General features: G+C 39.2%; 1 protein-coding gene across 2 annotated transcripts in view; it reads left to right on the top strand.

Annotated features, from left to right (window-relative positions):
• Positions 1-3824: 3824 nt before the first annotated feature.
• The window catches only part of NSF (N-ethylmaleimide sensitive factor, vesicle fusing ATPase), a 148890-nt gene continuing 126606 nt past the window's right edge, over positions 3825-26108 (top strand). For both annotated transcript variants that reach the window (XM_043584857.1, XM_043584856.1), the window contains exon 1: positions 3825-3923. In XM_043584857.1, coding sequence (XP_043440792.1) covers positions 3912-3923 — 12 coding nt within the window. In that variant the 5' untranslated portion in view covers positions 3825-3911. The remainder of the gene's footprint in view (positions 3924-26108) is intronic.

Raw genomic sequence — 26108 nt, 5'->3', positions numbered from 1 at the left:
TGGATATATATTGAGATTAAATATATAATATGTATCCATATAAAATAAAAAGATTTATTGGCTCATGCAGTTGTGGAAGCTTAGGGAGTCCAAAAATTTGATAAGGGAGGCTGGCAAGCTGGAGATTCAGGAAAGAGTTGCAGTTCAAGTCTAAAGGCAGCGTGCTGGAACCAAGATGATGTGATATTGCTGATGAATTCAAAAGGCAGTCTGCTGGAAAATTTCTTGTTGCTCCAAAAAGATCAGCCTTTTAGTCAATTCAGGCCTTTGGCTGGTTAGATGCGGCCCACCCACATTATGGAGAGCAATCTACTTTACTCACAATCCATGGGTTTAAATGTAAATCTCATCTAAAAATATCCTCGTGGAAAAACATGCTGCATAATGTTTGACCAAGTATCTGGGCACTGTGACCCAGCCAAACTGATACATAAAATTGGCCATCACACGGAGTCACCCAGTAGCTATGTTCAACAAGAACTGATCTTGATCAAATCCTCACTACCCACTTCCCACTATTCACTGCTACTTTATCCTAGATACTGCTATATCCAATTCCTTACTAGGTCATTATCTTTCGCACTCTCATTTGAGGTACCTACTACCCCTTTCCTCTCTGGCTCTATCCCTAGTCTCACCTCATCCACCTCCTGGTCCCCCTAAAACACCCTCCAGCCCTTAGAAAATGATGTCAGTCATTTATACTTTAGGATGAATTTAGGGATGCCAAGCTGGCTCAGTCACTAGGGCACGTGACTTCTGATCTCAGGGTCATGAGTTCGAGCCCCATGTTGGGCATTTTTAAAAAGAAGGTTAAATTTATTTTATTTATTATTATTTTTAAATTTTTTAAACATTTATTTACTTCTGAGAAAGAGAGGGAGACAGAGACAGAACATGAGCAGGGAAGGGGCAGAGACAGACAGAAACACAGAATTCAAAGCAGGCTCTAGGCTCTGAGCCATCAGCACAAAGCCCGATGTGGGGCTTGAACTCACAAGCCATGAGATCATGACCTGAGCTGAAGTCAGATACTTAACTGACTGAGTCACCCAGGCGCCCCAAAAGAAGGATAAATTTAAATCATTGTTAGCTGTCTTACCTATTTTCTCATTGTAAAAGGAAAGCTTGTTAAAAAGGTTTTAGGATTAACGAAGAGCTGAGGGAAGTATTTTTTTTGAGGAAGGGAAAGGAAAAGGAAAGTGACCACACACACACAAATGAAGACAAAGGGGAACAGCCAGATTTTGCCTAAGACAGAAGCCCGGATAAACTCCAGGGGTCTAGATAATTCAGGAATGGTCTTTGCAAGGTGACACCATTGCAGTAAATCCACTGTTTTCTTTCTTCCTCAGGATAGTCACGATTGCAGTTGCTCGGGGAGAGCCAGCATCTGACCGATGGAGCTTGGGTTCTGTGCTCCCTCCTGGGCCAGGGGATGGCAGGGCACTTTGTCTGACAATATTTCCAAGCTGCATGAGCTGGAAGAACTGTGACTAGGAAAGGGGGACATGGATTTGGGGCAGCACAATATTTATTGTCTATTGACTATCTCTGTAAGGATTGCTCAAAGGTGTTGCAGAATCAGCTCCACTAGATCTAAGATAACCTTGAATATCAGAGCAAGGCACAGACAGGAAGCACAGACACGGAGACAGCTTGGAGCCAGGTCTCAGAATCCTTTTGCTCCAGCTGGATACTAAGCACCTTAAGGACAAGAGCTCATGTTTCCCGAGAGCTTCTTTGGTACACCGACCTGCAGGATTGTGCACATGACTCTTGAATTTATACCACTTGTGAGATGCTACATAGGACTGCTTATCACGGGTATACATGCTCTAAGCAGACACATTGGAACCCAACAAGGAGGCCTATCTTTCCTAGGTGGAAAGTGTTCCTCCTCGTTGGACACATTAAACACATTTTCCCTTGCAATCTATTTTACTCAGTAACAAACCAGCAGTATAAATATATGTGCATTACTCTCTGGCCTTGAAAATCACAGGAGGTCATTGGACTGAGAACCACTGTCATCTTCTGGATCCGTTTGGTAAATCTTTTTGATGTAGCGAGTCAAATTCAAAGTATCGGGGCGCCTGGGTGGCGCAGTCGGTTAGGCGTCCGACTTCAGCCAGGTCACGATCTCGCGGTCCGTGAGTTCGAGCCCCGCGTCGGGCTCTGGGCTGATGGCTCAGAGCCTGGAGCCTCTTTCCGATTCTGTGTCTCCCTCTCTCTCTGCCCCTCCCCCGTTCATGCTCTGTCTCTCTCTGTCCCCAAAATAAATAAACGTTGAAAAAAAAAAATTTCAAATTCAAAGTATCAAAAAATGTAAGACACAACCGTGAAGCTCATCTAATTATACCTCTCACTTTGTGAAGACAGTAAGGAAACTGGGGCTCAGAGAGGTTAAGGGATATGGCAAGTGAGTTGGCAGAGAAAGAATAGGGATAAGAAACCAAGCCTCCAGTCTCCCCAGTTCATTCTGATTATTTATGTAGTTTTTGCAGGTTAATAGATCAGAGTTCAACTAGTTGTCTTCCCTGATAAACTCTGACTCACTGATGATCTAGCTAACATCTGATTTGTTCAAAAAAGCAGGATGGTTCTCAGGTCCAGTGTGAGAGTTTATAAAACTGATCTTTTTACTTCTGTCCCTGGCCTGCCTTCAGGTCACTTGCTCATTTTTATTCTCAATTTTAAACCACTAAGCAAGCCCAGCTCTTCTAATTTTTTTCCTTGGCTCATGTTGGAAAAACTTTTTTTTTTTTTCCTAATCATCTGTGAGAAATGAAAGATAACAAATTCTGTTGTTTCTCCTTGTCTTGTGTAAATATGGAGAAAATTTAAGCTAGCAGGGGCAAGGGCAATAAAAGCATCAAGAAAACTGTTAGGCAGAATCTCAACCTTCTTGCATAGCGCTGCTGCTGTTACTATTATTTATCCTATTATTGTCCCCTAGTCGTCTTTTTTTTTTTTTTAATTCTTTCTAAGCAGGCTCCATGCCCAATGTGGGGCTTGAACTCACGACCCCGAGATCAAGAATCACACACGCTATTGGCTGAGCCTCTAGGCGCCCCTATTATCCTCTATTCTGAGATTCCAGTGAGGAAATAGTATAGTGGCTACATCGAGGTAAAAAAGGGATGAGTTTACGGCATATTTCACTCAAATTCTACCCTAGGGTCTAAAGTGAAACAACCCTGGGGAATGACAAAGATTGCTAAAAACACTACCTTTATAAATAAATATACTTAATAGTGAAGTTAAAAATATAGAAGAGAAAGTTCTAGAAATAATCACAATTCACTTTCAAAATTGATGAAAATACTGCGTTTTCCAGGCTACACATAAGCTAAATATACAGGCCAACGCTGATAATCTCCAGGAGCTAGGTAAACAAGCTCGCCTACAGAGAAAAGCTTGAATTAAGAACTTGAATTCAGAACCAACTGTACCCGTGTCGGGCGCTCTTAAGCACCTTTTCACAATTCAGTGGGTCTGGAAGCAGAAAGGCCGTTCCTGGGCAAGCGGCAACGGGCAAAGAGAAACAAGGCTAAGTAATTAAAGCAGCAAAGGCCTTGCTACAAAGTCCAGCGCAAACGGCCAGATGGGACAAGATTCGCAAAAGAAGCCTTTGAGAAGTCGCCCGGGGACAGGCACTCGAAAAAACCAAGTCACTGCACCCACCGCTCGCGCTCAAGATGGCGTCACCGCCCCGCCCTCCCCCGGCGGCCCCGGAGCTCGCACGCGCCCTGCGGGGCGGGGACGCCAGGGACGTGGCCGGGCGCGCGCGCGGCCTCAAGGCGGCTGCGCGCCTGCGCGAGGGCGGGCGGCGGGCGCGCGCGCGCGCGGCGGGGGCGGGCTTTACTGAGCGCCCAGCTGCAGTCGCCGAGCCGGACGTGTCCGCGAAGATGGCGGGCCGGGTGAGTGCCGGCCCCGGAGCTACGGCTCGAGGCGGGGGTACCGGGCTCGCGGGTACTCCGAGGTCCAGCCGGCTCCAGGGGAGGGGGAGTGAGTCCGAGCGAATGGGGAATTGGAGGGGGCGGCAAGCCGGAGAAGGGCATGCGGGTGAGAAGGGGGAGCGGCGGCAGGGGATTAGCCCTCCTCGGAAACTCCATCCCTCTAAGGAAGCTCTAGGGGAGGTGACCCCCCTCACTACCCACCCCGGTCTCCTGGGTCTCCCTTAATTCTCCCTTCCCATCCCTTGGGGCTTGTTACCCGCGTCCCCCAAGGCAACCGCAGGGTTGTGGCCGTCCCAGCCCCGTCGGACCGGCTCTGGGGGTTTCTCCGCACCCCCTTGCGAGGGCTTATTAGGTACAGCCGCTGAAATAACTGCGGGGGATCCGTCTGCTGCGTTGGGGCGAGGGCTTTGGGAAGGAACATTAGGGACCCATTTCTGCCTTAGAGTGAAAGGTCTTAGGAGAGGAGGAGGGGGTGCAAATGACTTTTAGTGTTAAAGCCCAGCCATCTAGGGGACCTGTCACTGTCGGGTCAGGCAGGAATGTCTTTAGCTTGGAATAGGGATGCATTGGGGGTGTCGCGGCTTGTTTTTATGAATGACAGTCGCTTTGAATGCAGCAGAATATGTGGTAGTTTCAGGGTTTTAAATTTTACTTCCTCCTTGAGCCTCCTAAGATCGCGGTGTAGTATGGGTTTGGCAAGGGGAGGTAGGGCTGGTACTGTGCTGTACTGCAGAGTGCGTTGAGCTGAAAGCCCTCTGAGGGATGGATCCTGCCCAGAGATGACACTGGTCATCATCCTGGGGACATTAACTGCGTCACTGGGGATAAGGATGTGCTTGACTGATTTATTTATACCGGAATATTTGAACAAGTTTACATAGATTTATGCATGCATACAAATGTCCAATCTAAAAGGAATTGTAAATCGTGAGATTATGGAGTGAGAAGAGACCTTAAAGGTCATTTACTTTGACCTCTTCCTCTTCCTTTTTCCCATAGTCTCTCCTTTTATCTATCCACCCGTGCTTCAGATTCTCTTTTCCCACCTAAGACACCCTACTCCTGTGTATTCACCTGTTCCCTCTTAACATGCTTAAGCTTCTCCCATCTTAAGACAAACCCTCCCTTCACCCCCACAGCTGTCCCGTTGTCTCTTCCCACTTTTCAGCCAGAAATTTTGATAGAGTTGTGTACATTTATTGTCTCCCATTTGTTTACCACTTTCCTACCCCTCAGCCCGCCCACTGCAGTCTGATTTCTGGCCCTCTCATTCTACTGAAATGTGTCCCTAAACTTAATTGACATTTTCAGTTCTTTGTCTGACTTGCTGTCTCCACAGCATTTGCCATCGTTGACCATTGCCTCCATGGAAAACGCTCTTCCCATGGCTTCTGTGCAGCCTTGCTCCGGTTTTTACTCAGACCTCTCTTTTGCAGACTCACCCTCCTCTACCCTGTTATTCAATGCAGATATTCCTCAAGGCTGTCTTCTCACTCCGTTTTCTCTTCAGGCATTCTCTTCACCTACCCTTCTATGCCCACGATGCTCAGTATTTTACTCCCAGTCCAGACTTATCCTTTAAGTTCCAGATCAATATGCCGGACTGCCTATTTAAAACCAAGGCATCTCAAAGTCTACTGTTCAAATCTAAACCCACCTAATTAGTACTTTCTCTGTTTTCTATTTCAGTGAATGGCACCACCTTCCGTGCACTTACATAAGCTGGAAACCAGGGTGGGGTGGGGTGGTGATGGTGGCGGTCATGGTCATCCTTCATACCGCCTCTCTCCCCTCACATCGTCTGCCCCGCTGTAAAATTCATCACTGAGTTCTGTTCTGCACCCCGCGCGCCCCCCCACCCCAGCCCCTTACAAAAAAGGGTATTATTAGGGCCAAAGAATCTGTCTTGGGCATTGCTGCTTTAAACTATACCCAAAGAAGCCACTGGAATGGTCATGTGGGTTCCATCATTTTAACATATCCTAAAAATCTCTTCAATCTGTCCACCTCTCTACATCTTCATTTCCACCTCATTTCCCCAAACTACCATCATTTGTGGTCTGGACTACTTTGGAAAGCTCGCTAGAGGTCTCTTTACAACATTTTCCACATTGATTATTTCCTCCCGTGCCTGTTGCTACTTAAACCCCTACCTCAGTAGCATCGAGTTACTTTTGGGAGAACATCAAATCCGAACTGGGCCTTTAAGGCTCTTTGTGGTTCCACTCCTGCTTCTCTGTACTCATTCTCTTACTCTCTGCTCAGGTTATATAAGAATTCAGTTCCTTGAACTTTAGTAGTTTTTCTTACCACAAGGTCTTTGCATGTGCTGTTTCCTTTCTTTGTAATGTTCTGTTCCCAACCATTTACCTCCTACTCATAGATCACTCATGTACTCGAGAGAAGCGTGTTCTGATCCCACACAAGTCAGGATCCTTTGTTACATGGCTTTGAACAACTGTATGCCTTTCGTTAGAGATTTAACGGTGATTTACAATTTTTTAAATGTTTATTTATTTTTTGAGAGAGAGAGACAGAGAGACAGAGCACGAGTGGGGAAGGGGCAGAGAGAGGGAGACGCATAATCTGAAGCAGGCTGCAGGCTCCGAGCTGTCAGCACAGAGCCCGATGCAAGGCTGAAACCCATGAAACCGTGGTATCCGTAACCGTGAGCTGAAGTCAGACGCTTAACCTACTGAGCCATCCAGTCGCCCCAGCTGTTTGTCATTTTAAATATGTTGATGTGATTATTTGCCTTTACTATTTATCTTCCATGAAAGAAGAGGCCATGTTAGTTTTTTACCATCATCATCTGTGCTTTGCATACTGCCTGGGACCTAGGAGCTCAATACATTTTTGTTTATTTATTTTTTAATTTATTTTTTAATGTTTATTTATTACTGAGAGAGAGAGACAGCATGAGCATAGGCGGGGTAAAGAGAGGGGGAGACACAGAATCAGAAGCAGACTCCAGGCTCCGAGCTGTTAGCACAGGGCCTGACACAGGGCTCGAACCCACAAACCATGAGATCATGACCTGAGCCGCAGTCAGAGGCTTAACCGACTGAGCCACCTAGGCGCCCCACATTTTTGTTTAAATTGAGCCTAGGGGTGCCAGGTGGCTCAGTCGGTTAAGCCTCTGACTTCGGCTCAGGTCATGATCTCATGGTTTCTGAGTTCGAGCCCTGCGTTGGGCTCTGCTGACAGCTCAGAGCTAGGAGCCTGCTTCAGATTCTGTGTCTCTTCTCTCTGCCCCTACCCCGTTCACTCTCTGTCTCATAAATAATTGTTAAAAAAAAAAAAATTAAAACGAGTCTCATCTAGCCTGGGTGGCTCGGTCAGGTAAGTGTCTGAACTCTTGGTTTCGGCTCTGATCATGAGCTAAAACTCACAGTTTGTGAATTCGAGCCCCCTGTCGAGCTCCACGCTGACAGCAGGGATCCTGCTTGGGATTCTCTCTCTCCCTCTTTCTCTGGCGCTTCCTGCTACCCCCTGCACACGTGCACTCTCCTCCCCCCCCCACCCCCCCGCCCCAAAATAAATAAATAAATAAATTTAGAATGAATTTAACCTAATCTGTGTGTGAATACTCTACCAATAGAGAGTGCAGACCATTAAAGCTAGCCCATTTTAGTGTCATGTTAGGCCTTTTTTGTATGGAGTTCCATGTAATTTTTAGATAGATATGATTTCTGCTCTTTAGAGCCACATAGAACTAAAGAAAACAGTTTCTTTTCCATGTGACAGCTCCTCTGATATTTTAAGACAGGTTACAAATTCTCTCAGGTTTTCTCTTTTGCAAATTAAACATCTCCAATTCCTCAAATATTCTGTATTCCAAACCCTTCATCATTCGGGTTACCTTCCTTTGGAAATGCTGTTTTACCAATGTTTCTTCTAAAATGTGCCCCAACTAGAACACAACGATTAGTGAAGAATGTGCTGAACTCTTATTCTCTTGAGCTGGACACTAGTGTTATTAATACAGGATAAAATTGTGTTCACTTTTTCTTTTTTTTTAATGTCTATTTATTTTTCAGAGAGAGACAGAGCATGTGTGGGTGAGGGGCAGAGAGACAGGGAGACAGAGAATCTGAAGCAGGTTCCAGGCTTTGAGCTGTCAGCATAGAGCCGATGCGGGGCTCAAGCTCACGAACCACAAGATCATGACCTGAGCCAAAGTTGGACGCTTAACCAACTGAGCCACCCAGGCACCCCGTATTCGCTTTTTTCTGCAGTAAATCACACTCTTGGCTTATAATGAGCTTGCAGTCAATTAAAACTCTCATGAGCCTGGAGCCTGCTTTGGATTCTTTGTCTCCCTCTCTCTCTGCCCCTCCCCCGTGCGTGCTCTCTCTCTTTCTTTCAAGGGTAAATGAACGTTAAAAAAATTTTTTTTTAAATTGGCTCTCCCATCCCCTTGTAGGTATTGTGCAGTTGGTTTATTGAACCTCAGTATAAAACCTTACATTTATCCCCTTTACAATTCAGTTTTTTGGAGGGTTAGGGCCTACCTATTACTTGTTCAAGGTCTTCTTGATTCTGCGATTCTTTTATGCAACACAGCTCTGTCTGCCAATTTTGTTTTCACGTGTAGGTTTTAAAATCATGACTTCTGTGTCTACGGTCAAGTCATTATTAAAAAGGAGAATGAGGTGGGTCAGAAATAACCCGTGAGCATGCTGTTAGAGACCTTCTTCTAGGCTGATGCAGATCAAGATACCTTGGGTGCTATCACTTAAATACAAACCTATCTCGTTTACTTCTGACAAAACCACCTGCAAGCTAGGTAGTATTAATATTGTTTCACTCAGAGAGAGAGGCTCAGTAATTTGCCAGCTTCACAAGAAGCAGGGTCAAGGTATGAATTCAGCTGTGTTTGTTACTATTACCTGCTTCACCAACTTAGTTGTAATGGTATAGGGAAGAGTAGATTCACCTTAGCTAGAACTTTTGGAGGTTGCTGCCAAAGTTTGATTTTCAAAAACTACCTTCTGTCTTTTGGAAAATCTGATTGGCCTGTCTATCTTTGGCCCCTCTCTGTCTCCTATCTTGTGATAATCATAATTTCCTAGTAACTATTGATGTTTAGCAAATAGAGTTAGCCTTGTTGTAATACTTTTTAAATGGGTTCTGAATTTCCTTTTTAGGGGGGAAAAGCTATTTTGAATTATTGCTTTTGGTTAGTTTAATTTTGACATTCTGATATTTTGTAGATGGTATTTATATTCACTTTGTAATTGAAGGTGGTTTTTGGTTTTTTTTCCCCCCTGTTGTATCACTGATTGTTGCTGTTGGTAGCTTTAGTAACCTGTATATCTTGTCCTCTGCTGTTTTGGCCAAAAAAGGGCAGCATCGTGTTTAATTTATCTGGGAAATTGGCTTAACAATGAAATGTGTGATGTTATTCAGTATATAGCATTTAGGTCATCAGAAATTGACTAATCCTAAAATATCTTGAAGCTCCTAATCTGAAAAGCAAAGAACCTTGGGGCACCTGGCTGGCTCATTCAGTGGAGTGTGTGACTCTTGATCTCAGGGTTGTAAGTTCAAACCTCAGGTTGGGTGTAGAGATTGCTTAAAAAAATAAAAATTTTGAAAGGCAAAGAACCTAAAAGAAAAATTTTAACTTTTTTTTTTTTTAGTATATTTACTGTATGAAAAAAATATGGAATTGTAAGTTGGATACATTTTATAATAAATGATGAATCGATTTAAACTTGCTTGGTTTCCTTTGGCCTTTCAAAACGATTCAATTAGGTAGTAACTATTCTTGGCTGTTTTACATTTTTGCTGGTAATAAAGCAGATTCTACAGTTCAATTCTTATTACTTACGTTGAACGCAGACTCTTATTTATAAACGAACTCCACAGACAGACGGCTACCGCTGCCCCAGGCCTCCACACTGTCTGTCAGAACTCTTATGCTACAGCTTCTTTGGAACCGTGGAATCAGAAGTAGAGGAAAGAAAGAATCTGAAATACAGCCTTACTTGCTTGGGAGAGCTGACTCTGAGTAGGCAGAGGCTCCTTAGTAAAGTTGCTCCAGTGGTGTGGCCTTCTGGGCCTCTTATACCATCAGCAGCACCTAGTTACTGAAAAGAAAAGTAGAAGGGCTTATCACGTCGCCCGGACTTTTTGTACTCTGTCTTTTAAAATTGCCAGAAATCTCACTTGCCAGAGGTTCCATAGTCTCTTTCTGAAAATACGCCTACATTAATGCAAATAAATCCAATGGATCACTTCATGAATTCTTACACCTAGTTGAGGTAATTTGTTGTGAAGAAATAGGAGTAGGGTGATGTTAAATAGGAATCTAAGGGAGAGAACTGTCTTAGGAGTTGAAAGAGGCGTAGAGGGGCGCCTGGGTAGCTCCGTTGGTTGAGCGTCCGACTTCGGCTCAGGTCATGATCTCACGTTCTGTGAGTTCGAGCCCCGCGTCGGGCTCTGTGCTGACAGCTCAGAGCCTGGAGCCTGTTTCAGATTCTGTGTCTCCCTCTCTCTGACCCTCCCCCGTTCATGCTCTGTCTCTGTCTCAGAAATGAATAAACGTTAAAAAAAAAAAAAAAAAAAAAAAAGAAAGATGTTAGAGGTAAAATTTACCTAATATCGGTTTTGATGAGGGCAGGCTAGTGTATTTAGTATTAGTATCAGTTACTACAGTGATGAAACTTTTGTAGCCTAGTCTAGAAATGTAGCCATTGGTAACCTTTTGTGAGTGAACAACATCTTTTTGTAAATTGGGGATAGCTTATGTGCAATACCACAAGTCAAAACAAGTAATACAGAATGTTTTGTAGTCTTGTTTCCTAAATCAAAGTCATGGTATCTAAAGTGTATCAACTTTGTGCAGCCTTACATGCAGTAGTTATTGTTTTTGTATGTTACTTTACTGGAGATTTTTTAAAGTATCTTCAAATGCTGTAGATTTTAGAAAACAAAAAGGAAGTCTTTATAGCACTATTAAATACCTTTTTGAAACCAGAGGAATTTATTCTTAAAATGGGTGGATTTTTTCAAGTATTTAAATGAAGGTGCAGAGGCATAAGGTGAAAGTATATTATTGTGGTGTTGAAAATTCTTGAATTGGCAGAACAGTGAACCCTTAGAAACCTCTGCATTGGCCATGCACTAGACACTTGCTATAATGCAGTTCTTAAGGATCTGTACTCTGGGTATTGTATCTCAGGTAAAAATCTCTCTCTCTCTCTCTGAGGCTTTTTACTTATTTTTATTTATTTAAAAAAAAATTTTTTTTTTTCAACGTTTATTTATTTTTGGGACAGAGAGAGACAGAGCATGAACAGGGGAGGGGCAGAGAGAGAGGGAGACACAGAATCGGAAACAGGCTCCAGGCTCCGAGCCATCAGCCCAGAGCCTGACGCGGGGCTCGAACTCACGGACCGCGAGATCGTGACCTGGCTGAAGTTGGACGCTTAACTGACTGCGCCACCCAGGCGCCCCATTATTTTTTTAAAGATTTATTTCTTTAATCTCTACACCCAATGTGGGGCTTGAATTCACAACCCCGAGATCAAGAGTCACTTATTCTATTGACTGAGCCAGTCAGGCGTACCAGTAAAAATCTCTTTATGAGATTCTTTTTCATACTTTAATATTAATACCCTTGAATGGGCTCTGAGGTCTACATTATACTACCTTCAGTTTCCTAGTGATTTAATCTTATAATTTCCAACTTTTTATGGTGGAAACTAAATATTCCCTTCATGATTATAACTGTTTCTAGAAGTTCTATGCACCCAAACGAGTATAATTTATATACATTTTAAGAGATTTCAAGCATGCTGAAAAATAACATATATATCCATATGCTCACCTTCCAGATTTAAGTGGTAACATATTGTGATATTTGTTTCAGAACTTGAATTTTTAGAAATAAAACATTGCAGATCGAATTGAATCCCTTTTGATTCTCCTTTGGATTCCACTACCCTTTTCCAGAAATAACCACTCTCCTAAAGTTGGTATAGATCCTTTCTGTGCACATTTATGTATGTTTGTGCCCATAAGTAATATATTTTGTGTGTTTTACTCTGTGTGTATGGTGTCATACTGTATCTTTCCTTCTGCAACCTGCATTTTTAAAATTTAAAATGGCATTTGAAATTTAGTCATGTTGGTATATAGAGAGCCAGTTAATTCTGTTTACTACATAGTATTCTATTTTGTGAATATACCAAAATTATCTGTTTTATTATCTGAGGATAATTTAAGTGGCTTCTAATTTTTTTCTGGAGTGCACATTCTTTTATATGTCTCCTTACATACATATGTAAGAATTTCTTTAGGATATATGTCTAGAGACATGGACATTGCTACGTAGAATTGCTGGGTGATGAGTTACCTTTGTCTTTACCTGGTTATACCAGTTTGCAGTCTTGCCAGCATTATACGAGTGCCTGTTACTCATGTCCTTTCCAGCACTTAACATTGCAGACATTTTAGCTTTTACAATATGATGGATGTAAACAATCTTATTTGCATCTTTTTCCTAATGTCTCGTGAGATTGAGCAGTTTTCATATTGGTCATTGGGATTTCCTCTTTTGTGAATCACCTTTGCCCATTTTTACTGTTGGGCCATTAGCAATTTTTAAAAAATCGATTTGTAGAGTTTTCCTTTTCTAGGGACTAAATTATGCTTTGGAATCTAATTCTTTTTTTTTTTTTTTTTAACATTTATTTATTTTTGAGAGACAGCAGGGGAGGGGCAGAGAGAGAGGGAGACACAGAATGTGAAGCAGTCTCCAGGCTCTGAGCTGTCAGCACAGAGCCTGTCATGGGGCTTGAACTCACGAACTGTGAGATCATGACCTGGGCCGAAGTCAGAGGCTTAACTGACTGAGCCACCCAGGTGCCCCTCTTTTTTTTTTTTTTTTTTTTTTTTTTTAATGTTCATTTATTTTTGAGAGAGAGAGCATGTGAGCTTGCATCAGTGGGGGAGGGGCAGAGAGAGTGGGAGACAGGATCCCAAGCAGGCTTTGTGCTGACAGTAGAGAACCTGACGTAGGGTAGGGGTGGGGGTCTGGAACCCAGGAACCCCGAGATCATGACTTCAGCAGAAGTCAGAACCTTAACTGAGTCACCCAGGCACCCCTGGAATTTATTTAGTTGCAAATAGCTTCTCCCAGACAGTAGTGATCTTTTCCCGGTTATAGAGTTTGTTTGTTTATTATGTAGATATGTTTATTTTCTGAGAGAGAGGGAGAGAGCGAGCACAAGTGGGGGAGGGGCAGAGAGAGATGGAGAGAGAATCCCAAACAGGCTCCTGATGTGGTATTGATCTCACAACCATGAGATCACAACCTGAGCTGATATCAAGAGTCAGTCAGCTTTACCAACCAGGGCACCCAGGCGCCCCACAGAGTTTTACATTTAAATTTTTATTATAGCCAGCAAGGGCGCCTGGGTGGCTCAGTCGGTTAAGTGTCTGAGTTCAACTCAGGTCACAATCTCATGTTTTGTGGGTTTGACCCTGGCATGAGACTCTCAGCTGTCAGCATGGAGCCCACTCAGATTCTCTGTCTCCCTCTCTCTCTGCCACTACCCAGCTCTCTCTCTCTGTCTCTCAAAAACAAATTTCATTAGAGCTAGCTATAAATAACTACTTTTTTTTTTTACCTTTATTATTATTACGTTTGTGTGTTTTAAAAGAAATCTTTACCTACCTTGAATATTTTCTTCTAAATGGTTTAACATTTGCGTTTTACATTTTGGTATTTAATTCATCTGGAATTTATTTTTGTGTTTGCTGTGAATTGGGAAGCTAATTTTATCTTTTCTGTATGTGTAGCCAGTTATCTTAATATCATTATTGAGTCCACTCTTTTTTTCACTGATTTTTACTGCTCTCTGTGTTTTATGTCCACTCTAAGTCTGGAGTCTATTTTGGTTCATATTCTGTTTGCCTATATGTGCACCAGTTTCAGTGTTTTAATTAAAATAGCTTTAATATTATATTAAATATATCAGATTATATGTTTTATTATAAATATATTATTTAATATTATATATATTATACAATAGCTTTAGAATTATTCTTGCTATATGCTAAAATTATTCTTGCCCTCTCTTTATTTTTCTTTATTTGGCATTTCTTGGCCCTTTTCCATATGATAATAATCTTTCCTCTTTTAAAAAATATCATTTTCTTTAAATTTAAAATTTATTTTTATTGTTATTGATTTTGACCTACTTTTTTTTCTTATATTTTACAAAGGTAGGTACAAAGACCACTTCAACAAAATTCAGCTGAATTGCTCAAGGAAGCTGATTTTCTTTTCTTTTCTTTTCTTTTCTTTTCTTTTCTTTTCTTTTCTTTTCCTTCCTTCCTTCCTTCCTTCCTTCCTTCCTTCCTTCCTTCCTTCCTTCCTTTGACATGAAGCCAAAAAGTACTAACACATTGTGCTCTATAGATTTAATACCAAATGAATTAGCATCAGCTGTTTATGAGTAATGCAGGGTATTTTGGTCCTTTGCTAAATTCAGAATGAAGTGCTAAAGTTCTTACGTGTTTTGCACTAACCATATAGATCTTTGGTAATGGAGAAAGTGGGAAAATTATTAAAGTAAGAAATAAGTTGTCATTTTTGAAATCCAACATTCACTAATAAAGTATTTTGCTGGTGGATTTTTAAATATTGTGAAGTGTTTTTAGTGTTATATGCGTATGAACAAACATTTTCTTGGTTGACAAGCGATGAGAATAGCAATTATCACTGATTCTGGGTCTTCCAAAGAACATCATGTGGGAGAATTAAAAACATTTAGTTATCCTAGTTACTTTTTCCCTAGAGAATATTATTGACAACATTTTGTGAGATGATAAAAGACTTGAACAGAGCTTCGTGTGGAGGTATTACTGAATGAATGATTGTTGAGTGAATGGATGAACATTTATTTCAAAGTACTTAAATAAATTGCCATTTTGGACAATATAGTTTGAATTCTAATTTTATATTCTCTGCCAGACTATCAGATCATTAAAAATGTGGCATAGATCAAACTTTAAACAGTTGCTGGACTTCATGCTAGTCTTTTTTCTCCATGCACTGATATTGAGTCTGGTTACTGATTTTTGTATATAAAGCCTTCCAGTCAATTTACTACTTATCAAGCATCAAAAAATTTTTAATTGTACTTATCAAGTTAAATGATGAAATGGCCCAAGAGCATTATTGAAGCCTCTTTTTCACATTTTCTCTTCTGTTGTAGGAAGATACGAACCTGTCAGTATTTCTGTTTTTACAAACTTCATTTCTCCTTATTTAATACAGTGATTCTCAAAGTGGAATCTGCAGACCAGCTAATCAGTATCATCTGAGAACTTGTCAGAAATGTATATTCTCAGGCCCAACCCCAGACTGAAAGTTAGAAACTGCTGGGTGGGGCCCCTGCAATCTCCTTTAACACATTCTTCAAGTGATTCTGATGTATGCCAAAGTTATGAACCATGGACTTGGGGGCGCCTGGGTGGCTCAGTCAGTTGAATATCTGACTTCTGTTCAGGTCATGATCTCACATTTCGGGAGTTCAAGCCCCACCTTGGGCTTGGTGCTGTCAGCACAGAGCCTGCTTTTTTGATCTTCTGTTCCCTTCTCTCTGCCCCTCCCCAGCTTGCACTCTCTCTCTTTCTCAAAAATAAATAATAAAAATTATTTTTTCTTATTAAGTATTCAAAAAAATAAGTCACTGCTTCATTGTTAATTGAGCATCTACACACAGCAAAGTGTCTGGGATGTTATAGATATTTATTAAAATATTCATTCCATTGAACAAAAACTAGGTTGTAATTTTTGCTCTCTAACAGCCAAGTTTTTACTCAATTATTTGTAAATAATAAAAATATAAATAATATGAATATATTGTGCTTATATTATCAAGCTGATTTTATTAAATGAGGAACTTCTTCATATTATAAGCACATACATCATGAATTATTAACATTATGTTTAATTATAATGACTCAGATTAACATCAGCAATTTAGATAAATACAGTGTGGACTTATAGATGTAAGTCACTAGATTTTGTAGCTTTGAAGATGTGAAGTTTATTAGACCTATCTAAATGTCCTTTTAGGTGCCACACGGTTTGTTTTTTTCTTTATTGTCATTTTTTTCCTGAACAACTAGAATCATGGCTAAGTTTTTCCACCAAATCTTGTGTTCTTTTCTCTGTACCATGCTGCCTCTTGCTTCTTGCCTGTCTTACATCTCTGCTTTCTGCTTTTCTGAATGCCCTGTGTTGTGCTAAGGGAAGAGTCCATAGGTAAGAGACTTAGGGGTTGAGACTGGGGGGAGGCTTTAGGCCTTCTAGTTTTGTTCTGATTCCTTCTCCAGATTCTTCTCTTCCTCTTCATTCTTCAAAAGGATGTAGGTGCTAAACTTTCATCAGGATGTTGGGAATTAAAAAAAAAAAACTTCACAAACATTGTTTTTATTTCTTTCACATTTAGAGATAACTCTTTAGAGTAAGAGCACTAAGTTACTGAATAAGTGTATCTTAAACTAAATGGTATTTTACAGTTTTGAAAACACCTTCACAGATCTTGTTAGATTCTCAGAGCAACCTTGAGTTGGCACTCTGTAAGTTCAGTTCAACAAGCCAAATTCAACTAACAGAATAATTCACAGCTAACATTGTGCTTACTGGTGAACACTGAAAGCTTTCCCTTTTAGGATCAGGACCAAGATAAGGATGTGTACGCTTGCCACTTATATTCAGCACTATATTGGAGGTTCTAGGTAGGCAGTTAAGCAAGAAAAAGAAAAAAAAAAGAATGGAAAGGAAGAAGAAAAATTATCTGCAAATGACATGATCTTATATGTAGAAAATCCTAAAGGATTTATAAAAAATAAATCCAGCAACATAGCAGGATACAAGATCAATCTACAAAATCAGTTGCATTTCTGTATACTAGCAATGAACAATCTGAAAATGAAATTGAGAAAACAGTTCCATTTACAATAGCATCAAAAAGAATATAATACTTATGAATACTTATGAATAAATTTAATCAAATAAGTACAAGACTTGTACACTAAAAACTCAAACATGTTGAAAGAAATTAAAAATCTAAGTAAATGGAAAGACATCTTGTGTTCATGGATTAGAAAACTTAATATTATTAATATTGAAATACTCTCAAAATTGATCTATAAATTCAATGCAATCTCTATCAAAATTCCAGCTGCCTTTTTCCAGAAATGGATAAGCTGGTCCTAAAATTCTTATGGAGATGCAAAGCCATTTTAACCACAACAATTTTGAAAATGAAAAACAAAATTAGAGGACACACACCTGTTTTCAAAACTTATTACAAAGCTACACACAGTAATCAAGATGATGTGACAGTGGTAAAAGGATAGTCATATAAACCAATGAAATAGAATGGAGAATCCAGAAATAAACACATAAATTCATGGTGAATTGATTTTCAAAAAGAGGGCCAAGACCATTCAATGGGGAAAGAATAGTCTTTTTTTTTAGCAAATGTTGCTGGGACAACTGGCTACCTACATGCAAAAGAATGAATTTGGATCCCTACCTGACACTACATACAAAAATTAACTCAAAATGGATCAAAGATCTAATAAATCTATACAATTCTTAGAAGGAAACGTTGGTAAAAATCTACATGACTTTGGGTTAAACAGCAATTTTTTTAGATATGACAAAAGCACAAAACATAGATAATTTGTACTTCATCAAAATTTAAAACTCTTATGCATCAAAGAACACTATCAAGAAAGTGAAAAGACAGCCTGTAGAATGGGAGAGAATGTTTGCAGATCTTATCTGATAAGGGTCTAGGATCCAGAATATATAAAGAACTCTTACAATTCAACAATAAAAAGACAATATAAAATGGGCAAAGGGAAAAAAAAAAGTGGGCAAAGGAGTTGAATAGGCATCTCTCCTAAAAAGATATGCAAATGACCAATAAGTACATGAAGAGATGCTCAACATCATAGTCATTAGGGAAATGCAAATTAAAACCACAATAAGATACCAGTTCACACTATAGGTTGGCTATAGTAAAAAAAAAAAAAAGAAAAAGTGTGGGTGCTCATGCAGAGAAATTGGAACCCTTATCCACTGCTGGTAGGAATTTTTTAAATGCTGTAGCCATTGTGGTAAATAGTTTGGCAGTTCTTCAAAAAGTTAAACAGAATGACCCAGCAATGCTACTCCTAAGTATATAACCAAGTGAGTTGAAAATACATGTTTTTATATAAACTTGTTATGTGGATGTTCATAGCATTATTCATAATAGCCAAAAAGTGGAAATAACCCAATATCCATCTGCTGATGAATAAACAAATGTTCATACAACGGAATATAATCCAGTCATGTGCTGCAGCGTAGATGATCTTGAAAACATTATGCTAAATGAAAGAAGCCAGTCACACAAAGATGACAGATTGTATGATTTTATCTATATGAAATGTCCAGAATAGGCAAAACCACAGAGACAGTAAATTAGTGGTTATCAGAGGGTGAAGGGGGGGGGGGGGAGAATTGGGAGTAACTAATAGGCCTAGGGTTTCTTTTATGGAGTTTGGTGGAAATGTTCTGGAATTAGTGGTGATGATTGCACAGCATAGTGAATACACTGAAGTGTATGTTTTACATGATGAATTGTATGTTCTAGGAGATTGTCTTCGTCTATTTGTGTTGCTATAATAAAATGCCTGAGACTGAGTAACTTATAAACAACAGAAATTTATTTCTCAGAGTTGTGGAGGCTGGAAGTCTAAGATCAGGGTGCTAGCACGGTTGAGGTTACAGTGGAACGTTATGATCCTTGAAAGTGATGAAATGGAACTATATTACTTGTTTGAATTCAATTGGAGGTACCTGTGGGATACAAATATGCAGTCTTCAGGTTATTTACCTTAAAATTAGAATTATTTCTTTTAATGTGGTATTCAGAATGAACCATATTAAAAAAATCATTTAGAGAGAAGTAATTTTCTTGTGAGAAACAAAGTGGTAACTAGAGTGAGGCAAATACAGTTGACCTTCGAAGACCATGGGGGTTAGGGGCGTTGACTCCCTGTGCAGTTGAAATTCCACTTATAATTTTTGACTCCCCCAAATCTTAATTACTAATAGTGTGTTGACAAGAAGTCTTATTGATGAACAGTTTAATACCACATTTTGTACGCCGTATGTATTATAGACTGTATTCTTAACAATGAATTAACCTAGAGAAAGAATTAAAAAAAATTTTTTTTTAATGTTTGTTTATTTTTGAGAGGGGAGGAGGGGCAGAGAGAAAGGGAGACAGAATCTGAAGCAGGCTCCAGGCTCCAAGCTGTCAGCACAGAGCCCAACACGGGGCTCAAACCCACGAACTGCAAGATCATGACCCGAGCCAAAGTTGGATGCCTAACTTCCTGAGCCACCCAGGCACCCCAAGGTAGAGAAAAAATGTTAGGAAAATCATAAGGGGGGCACCTGGCTGGCTCAGTTGATAGAGCATGCGACTCTTGATCTCAGGGTTATGGGTTTGAACCCCATGTTGGGCATAAAGTTTACTTAGTTACAAACCCATATATATATACACACACATATACACACACATATATATATATATATACACACATATACGTGTATGTATGTGTGTGTATACATACACATACATGAATCAAAAGGAAAATACATTTATAATACTGTAATGTATTTATTAAAAAAAAAAGCTGCATAGAAGTGGAGTTCAAATCCATGTAGTTCAAGGAATCAATTATAAAATTAAAAAATTTCCCTCCCTTTTTCTTGCTGTATTTTACTTGCCAGTTGTAGTTTAGATTGAATTTGTGAATGACCCATTGGGATTTTGCTTATAACTACATCACATTTATAGGTTAATTTGGAAGTCATGATATCCTTACAATATTGAGTCATTGCAGATGATAACAGCATTTATTTGGATATTCTCTTAGGTATTTCCATTGGTTTTCTTCATGAAGATCTTATGTATTTTTGCTAAACTTTTTTCTAGTACTTTAAGCATTTTTTTTTTGTTTCTGTTGTAATTGGAACCTGTTGTCAACTTCCTATTTATAGCAGTTTTTGATTTTATGTATTTATCTGCTTGGATAGGCATTAGTTTTCTTCAACTTTCTAGATACATTTCTCCAAAATTTTTTAAATTCAACAAATGTTTATTGAGTCCCTGTCATGTGCTAGATAATTGTTTCAGGTACTTCTCTAAATTTTTAGGTAATTTATTTTAAGGCATTGATGAACTTTCCCAAATTATTGCAGCCTTGGACAGGAAATTATTTACTCACAGTGCTAAGGACTCAGTTAAATGGCTATGATTTAGTACTCATTTTGATGCTGTCATTGTTTAACCTGTCCAATATAAATAAATCTTTAACTCTTTATATATTTATCAAATGGTTCTGAGTTCTAGACCACATTTTATAGCATTTTACTGAGTTTGCCAAAAGTACTTTTTCTTTACAAAAATCTTTGTCATACTGTTATCAGAGGAAATTAGCTTAAACAACATGATTTAATTATGAAGGGAAAAAAAAACCCACACACAAATGATGAGACAACGTCTTGTATGTTATGAATAATGACAGTGCTTTTTATTAGGCATGCCCTTGGACTTATTTTCCTAATGTGCATGGTCCTAACTGTCTGTAGAGAAGCAGACAGAGGTCTAAAGGGAAATGCAATCAATTAACTTTAAAACAAAATTTTAATTTGATTAGTAAAATGATATCTATATTTTAAAATTGGAAAATGTGGAAAAGATGGAAAGAAATGAAATCACCTGTAGTTTCATTATCCATTCACAATTGTTTTTTATATGTTGATGCGTTTTCAGTCAGTTGACTTGCTACAGTTAAAAAAAAAAAAATCAAACTGCAGGGGTGCCTGGGTGGCTCAGTCGGTTAAGCGTCCTATTCTTGGTTTTGGCTCAGATCATGATGTTACGGTTCAGGGATTGGAGCCCTACATCGGGCTCTGAGCTGGCAGCACAGAGCCTGCTTGGGATTCTGTCTCTCAGCCCCGCCTGCCCTTGTGCTGTCTCTGTCTCTCTCAAAAATAAATAAGTAAAAAGAAATTAAAAAATCAAAGTGTAAGGTAAAACATATTTTTTCATATTCCTGTGATATAAAACCCTCTATATTATGAGGCTTTTGATGGTTATATTTAATTAAGTGGGTATATTGTAGTTTGGGTAACCTTTACTTAGAAATAGTATTTTTACATTGCTTCTAATTCATTACTGGTTGTTTTTTTTTTTTAAAGTTTGTTTATTTATTTTGAAAGGTAGCATGAGCTGGGGAGGGCCAGAGAGAGAGGGAGACACAGAATCCCAAGCAGGCTCCACACTGAGCCATCGCGTGAGATCATGTCCTGAGCCGAAATCAAGTGTCACTTAACTGACTGAGCCACCCAGCTGCCCCTAATTCATCACTGTTAAAATAATGCTGTGGAGAACAATTTTGTACATAAAAACTTTCTATATTTAAAATTTCCCTACAACAAGGGTTATTTATTGTAAAAACAGTTTAGAATTGTGGAAAGTGAAAGTGTTCCCCTTATTCCTTCCAGTTTCTACTCAGTAGTAACTACTGTTAACAATTTAGTGTGTATTTTATTTTTTTAAAAAAAGCTTACCCTACATACTGTTTTAAAAAATTTTGGCACTATATTGTGGACATTTTTCCCTTGTCAGTCCACACAGAAGTACCTTGACATTGCTGCATCCTTGAGATTCCTTTAACCACACTCCTACTTCTGGCATTTATTTGGAGTTAGGTGTCTGTGATTTTTTTTTTTTTCTATTTCTGAATATCTCTAGGATAGTTATAACAATAGCTAAGATTCAGTAAGTGTTTACTCCATGCAGTAGATGAGGATTATCTCATTTGATTCTCATTCTTATATTTGTGTGGGTGGGTGCACAGTTCCTATTTGGTCACTTTTCCATCCCAGCCCATAGGGAAGATGGAACTTTCGTTCCAACTTCCTTGCCTCTTAAGGGAAGAATCATTACAGGGGAAAAACATCCTTACTCTTCTCAGGAGGAAGAATTCCCCACCTGATGGCCGGTATGGGACATTTGTGCCAGAAGGAGGTGTGGGTTTTATCCTTCCCCTTTCACTTCCTATGCCCAGGACTAGCAGGCCAGTACGAGCAGCACCCTTGGACTGGCCTTTTAAAGGTAGATTTGACCATTCTCTTAGTTCTCTATAATCCCTACATCTGGGTTGAGGACTGGCTGGGGAGTCTGTTCTGCAGGCCCAAGTATCTTTTCCTACCAGATAGCAGTATGGACATCTCAAGGTCTGGGTCTTTGTTATATAGATGTAGGGGCCCCATTTTGACTTTCTATCGAAAGTCATTTATCCTGTCTTTGCAATAGGAATTATTAGAGATTGTCCAGCCATTAAAAAATCAGAACATAATTTCTGAACTTTATTGAGGTATAACCTGTATACAGTAAAACACAATCAAGATAGAAAATACTTCTGTCATCTCAAAAAATTACTTCATGCTGCTTTGGTGTCCCTTTCACTCAGGCAACCACTGATTGATTAAAAAACATTTTTTTTTAAGTTTATTTCTTTATTTTGAGAGAGAGAGAGAGAGAATGCAAACAGGGGCAGGGGTGGAGAAGGAGAGGGAGAGGGAGAGGGAGAGAGAAAATCCCAAGCAGGCTCCTCACTGTGCAGAGCCTGATGCAGGGCTTGATCTCACAAAGTGGTAAGATCGTGACCTTTGCCAAAATCAAGAGTCGGACGCTTAACTGACTGAGCCACCCAGGAGCCCCTGATGGATCTTTTTTTGTTGTTGTTACTCTGGATTAATTTTGCCTTTTCTAGAATTTCATCCAAATATGAGATGAATTTTACATAATGTAGGATGAACTCTTATTTTGTGTCTGGCTTCTTTTACTCATCATTTTGTTTTTGAAGTTTACTCATGTTGTTGCATATGTACCTGTAGTTAGTTTCTTTTTAATTGCTAGGTAGTATTCCATTATATGGATATATCACAGTTTTTTTACCCATTCATGTGTTGGTAGGCATTTGTGTTATTTCCAATTTTTGGCTATTGTGAATAAAGCTGTGAATATCTGTGTATAAGTGTAGCTATGTTTTCTTTTTTCTTGACTAAAATCTAGGCACATACCTGCTGGGTCACATTAATTTTATAAGAAACTATATTATGTCTTTGCCAGTATTTAGTGTTGTCAGCCTTTTACCTTTTTCTTTGGTGTTTCCCAAAAAGACCAAAATGGGAACTTGCTTTTTTTCTTTTTCAGTATAAAGGGATGTCAGGAGGTTCATTTATGTGAATAGTTACTGGTCTGAAATGGATAAGGTAAAAGTATCCCTACAGGCTCTTTGAGAGATAACTATAGGACATACTAGTTTAATTGATTCCTACCCCATCACTTTCAGGCCCATGTGACTTCAAAATTTTAACAGAAATTATTATTATAGGAGTTGATAGCACGGAGTGAATCCATAGGCCTGAAGACAGGTTATTACTGATGGCCTTTCTCACCTTATTCTAGACTAGCACTGTCCAATGAAACTTTCTGTGGTGATAGCTATGAGCCACATATGGCACTTGAAATGTGGCTAATGCAACTGAAGAACTGAATTTAAACAAAAAAATTTTTTTAAATATGTATTTATTATTTTGAGAGTGAGAGAGACAGAGTGCAAGTGGGGAAGGGGCAGAGAGCAAGGGAGACACAGAATCCGAAGCAGGCTCCAGGCTCCGAGCTGTCAGCACAGAGCCCGACATGGGGCTGGAACCCACACACTGTGAGATTATGACCTGAGCCGAAGTCAGACGCCCAACCGACTGAGCCACTCAGGCGCCCCAAGAACTGAATTTTGAACTTTAATTAATTTTAATTTTGATAGCCATATTTGCCTAGTGGTGCTTTATTGGACAGTGCAGTTCTTAAAATGCTATTTTTCAGCAAAGGTCACTGACAAAAAATAGAGTAAGACTTGTCAGCTGAGCCCACTGGCTAAGTTCATATTTTCTGTCCTACTTCCCTTTCCCGTGGGGGGATTCGTGTGTCTCTAGAGAGATGTAGCCAAGGCCTCGAGTACCACAAAGGAAGAACCAGCGGATTCAGGAGTGTTGCAGTTAGTTAGGGTAGGGGTGGTTCTTTGGTAAGGAGCTCTTCTAGTTAGGTACTATGCTCTGTGTTTTTTAATGTTTATTTTACCCTCCTAAATTCTTTGGTAGACAGTAAAGCCTATATTTGAGTAATCTAATTTTTAAAGTGGACCTTTGGACAAAAGTATGCTGTTTAAATTTGAAAACTGTATAATGTTGCAGAGAGGAGTCCTGATTAAATCCTCCCCGTTTTTTTTGATTAAGAGAAGCAAATTCTCTTTCTACACTTTAAAGGCTTTCAAGTAATGATATAATTACTTCTAAGGTTTCCATTAAGGATTTGAGATTTTTATTCTTTTGAGTAGCAGAGTTAATAATTTTTTTACATTTCAATTATTAGTGAAAGCATTTTACAGCCTTTAGATGGTTAAATGTAGTCACTCAGATAACTGAATCTATATAAAATTGCCTATCCGTGTAGTATTTTTCATTTCATAAGAGCTGCGCAGCTGTAGTGGCTGAGTTTTTATTTGTTTCCTAGAGGCAAGGTCAATGTTAGAAAAATTGTGGAATTTTCCCTTGGCATTACTGTGGTAAGTAAACAACTACTATTTATAGGAATTTATATTTTGATGAAAAATGAGGTACCCTGCTTGGCTTATCATAAAAACACAGATGCTTCTAGATTCCAGTAGGGAGGCCTTTTGCTCACAGCATCTGTTGTAGTTGGCCAGCCAGATGACTTCCACTGAGTTTTTCACTTTTTTTTTTTCAAGGACACCACCTCTTTGACAGCTAAATACATTTACAAATGAAAAGGTTAACTTAACGTTTTGTAAATTTATTATTAATGTGGCTATATCAGTTCTGTGCAATTTTGAACTATTAGATAATTTAAATTAGATCACTTCCTAAATAACCTTGAAATATCCTTTGAATACATGTCCTTTGAACTGTTTATTCTACAGTTAGGTAGATTTGTATTGATCTATAAGTTCATTGATTCAGCAGGTGTTTGATGAGCACTCTACCAAGCCCTGTGCTAGCTCTGGGGAACCACAGATGTAAGCAGGATATAATCTGAGTCCTTGAGAAGCTTCCTGTCTTGTATGCAATGCAAACATGTAAACAGACCATGGAAATACAGCTAGATACTTTCATTTGAAGTTTATTATATCAGTCTAATGGGAAGGTCTTCTAGAAAAAGTAATGTCTGAGCTGAGAATTGTTGAAACAAGCAGGAGTTTAGCTAGGCAAGAGGCTCGGCATTAGGGGAGAGAGAAGAATATAAAAGGAAGAAGCTTATAGGTGAGAGAGACCCTGGGATGGGTGGGAAACTAAAAAAGTTTGGTACGCTTTTGTCAGATATCTGGTCACACTGACTATGGGCAAAAATACAGTCTCATTCATAAAGCAAAGTTATGACCCAGGCTTTATTCTCTCATGTTCTAAATATTAATGATTTCCAAATATTTTATGAATCCCATAAGAAAAACCTCTTTGGTCATGTATCTGCAATATATTTACATATTTATTTCTAAATGATATACAGAGTTTATATACATGGTAAAGTATATACGAAAAGATAAAAAGGAGGAACTAAAGGTGAAAAATATTCTTTATTTTATTAAAAAATACAGAAAACCAATTGCTGCTTCATTGTTCTTTAAAATCTTGGCTTGATATCTTATGATACACCTATTCAGAGGTCTGTTTCTAACTGCAGTTGAATTTGACACGTGAATTATCTGTAGATCCTTCTGGTGCACGTAGCCCACTTTAGGGACCACTGCTCTAAACGATTGGGATAAGTGTATTGAAACTAGCCTTTTAGTTAAAACAGAAGCAAAGCAAAAGGTAGTTTATTTTGCCCTATACATTTTTGAGAGACAAATTTAAGAAGAATCAGCCTTGACTTGAGGTTTGAAGAATGAGCACTTGAGTCATAAACTATGTGTCATGACTAAAAGGGTCATATTTCACTAACTAGGAAATCCAAGAGAATGGCG

The sequence above is a fragment of the Prionailurus bengalensis genome, chromosome E1 (assembly GCF_016509475.1).
Source record: "Prionailurus bengalensis isolate Pbe53 chromosome E1, Fcat_Pben_1.1_paternal_pri, whole genome shotgun sequence".
NCBI lineage: Eukaryota > Metazoa > Chordata > Mammalia > Carnivora > Felidae > Prionailurus > Prionailurus bengalensis.
Note: the sequence above shows the minus strand (reverse complement) of the source record. Positions and strands in the feature narration are given on the sequence as shown.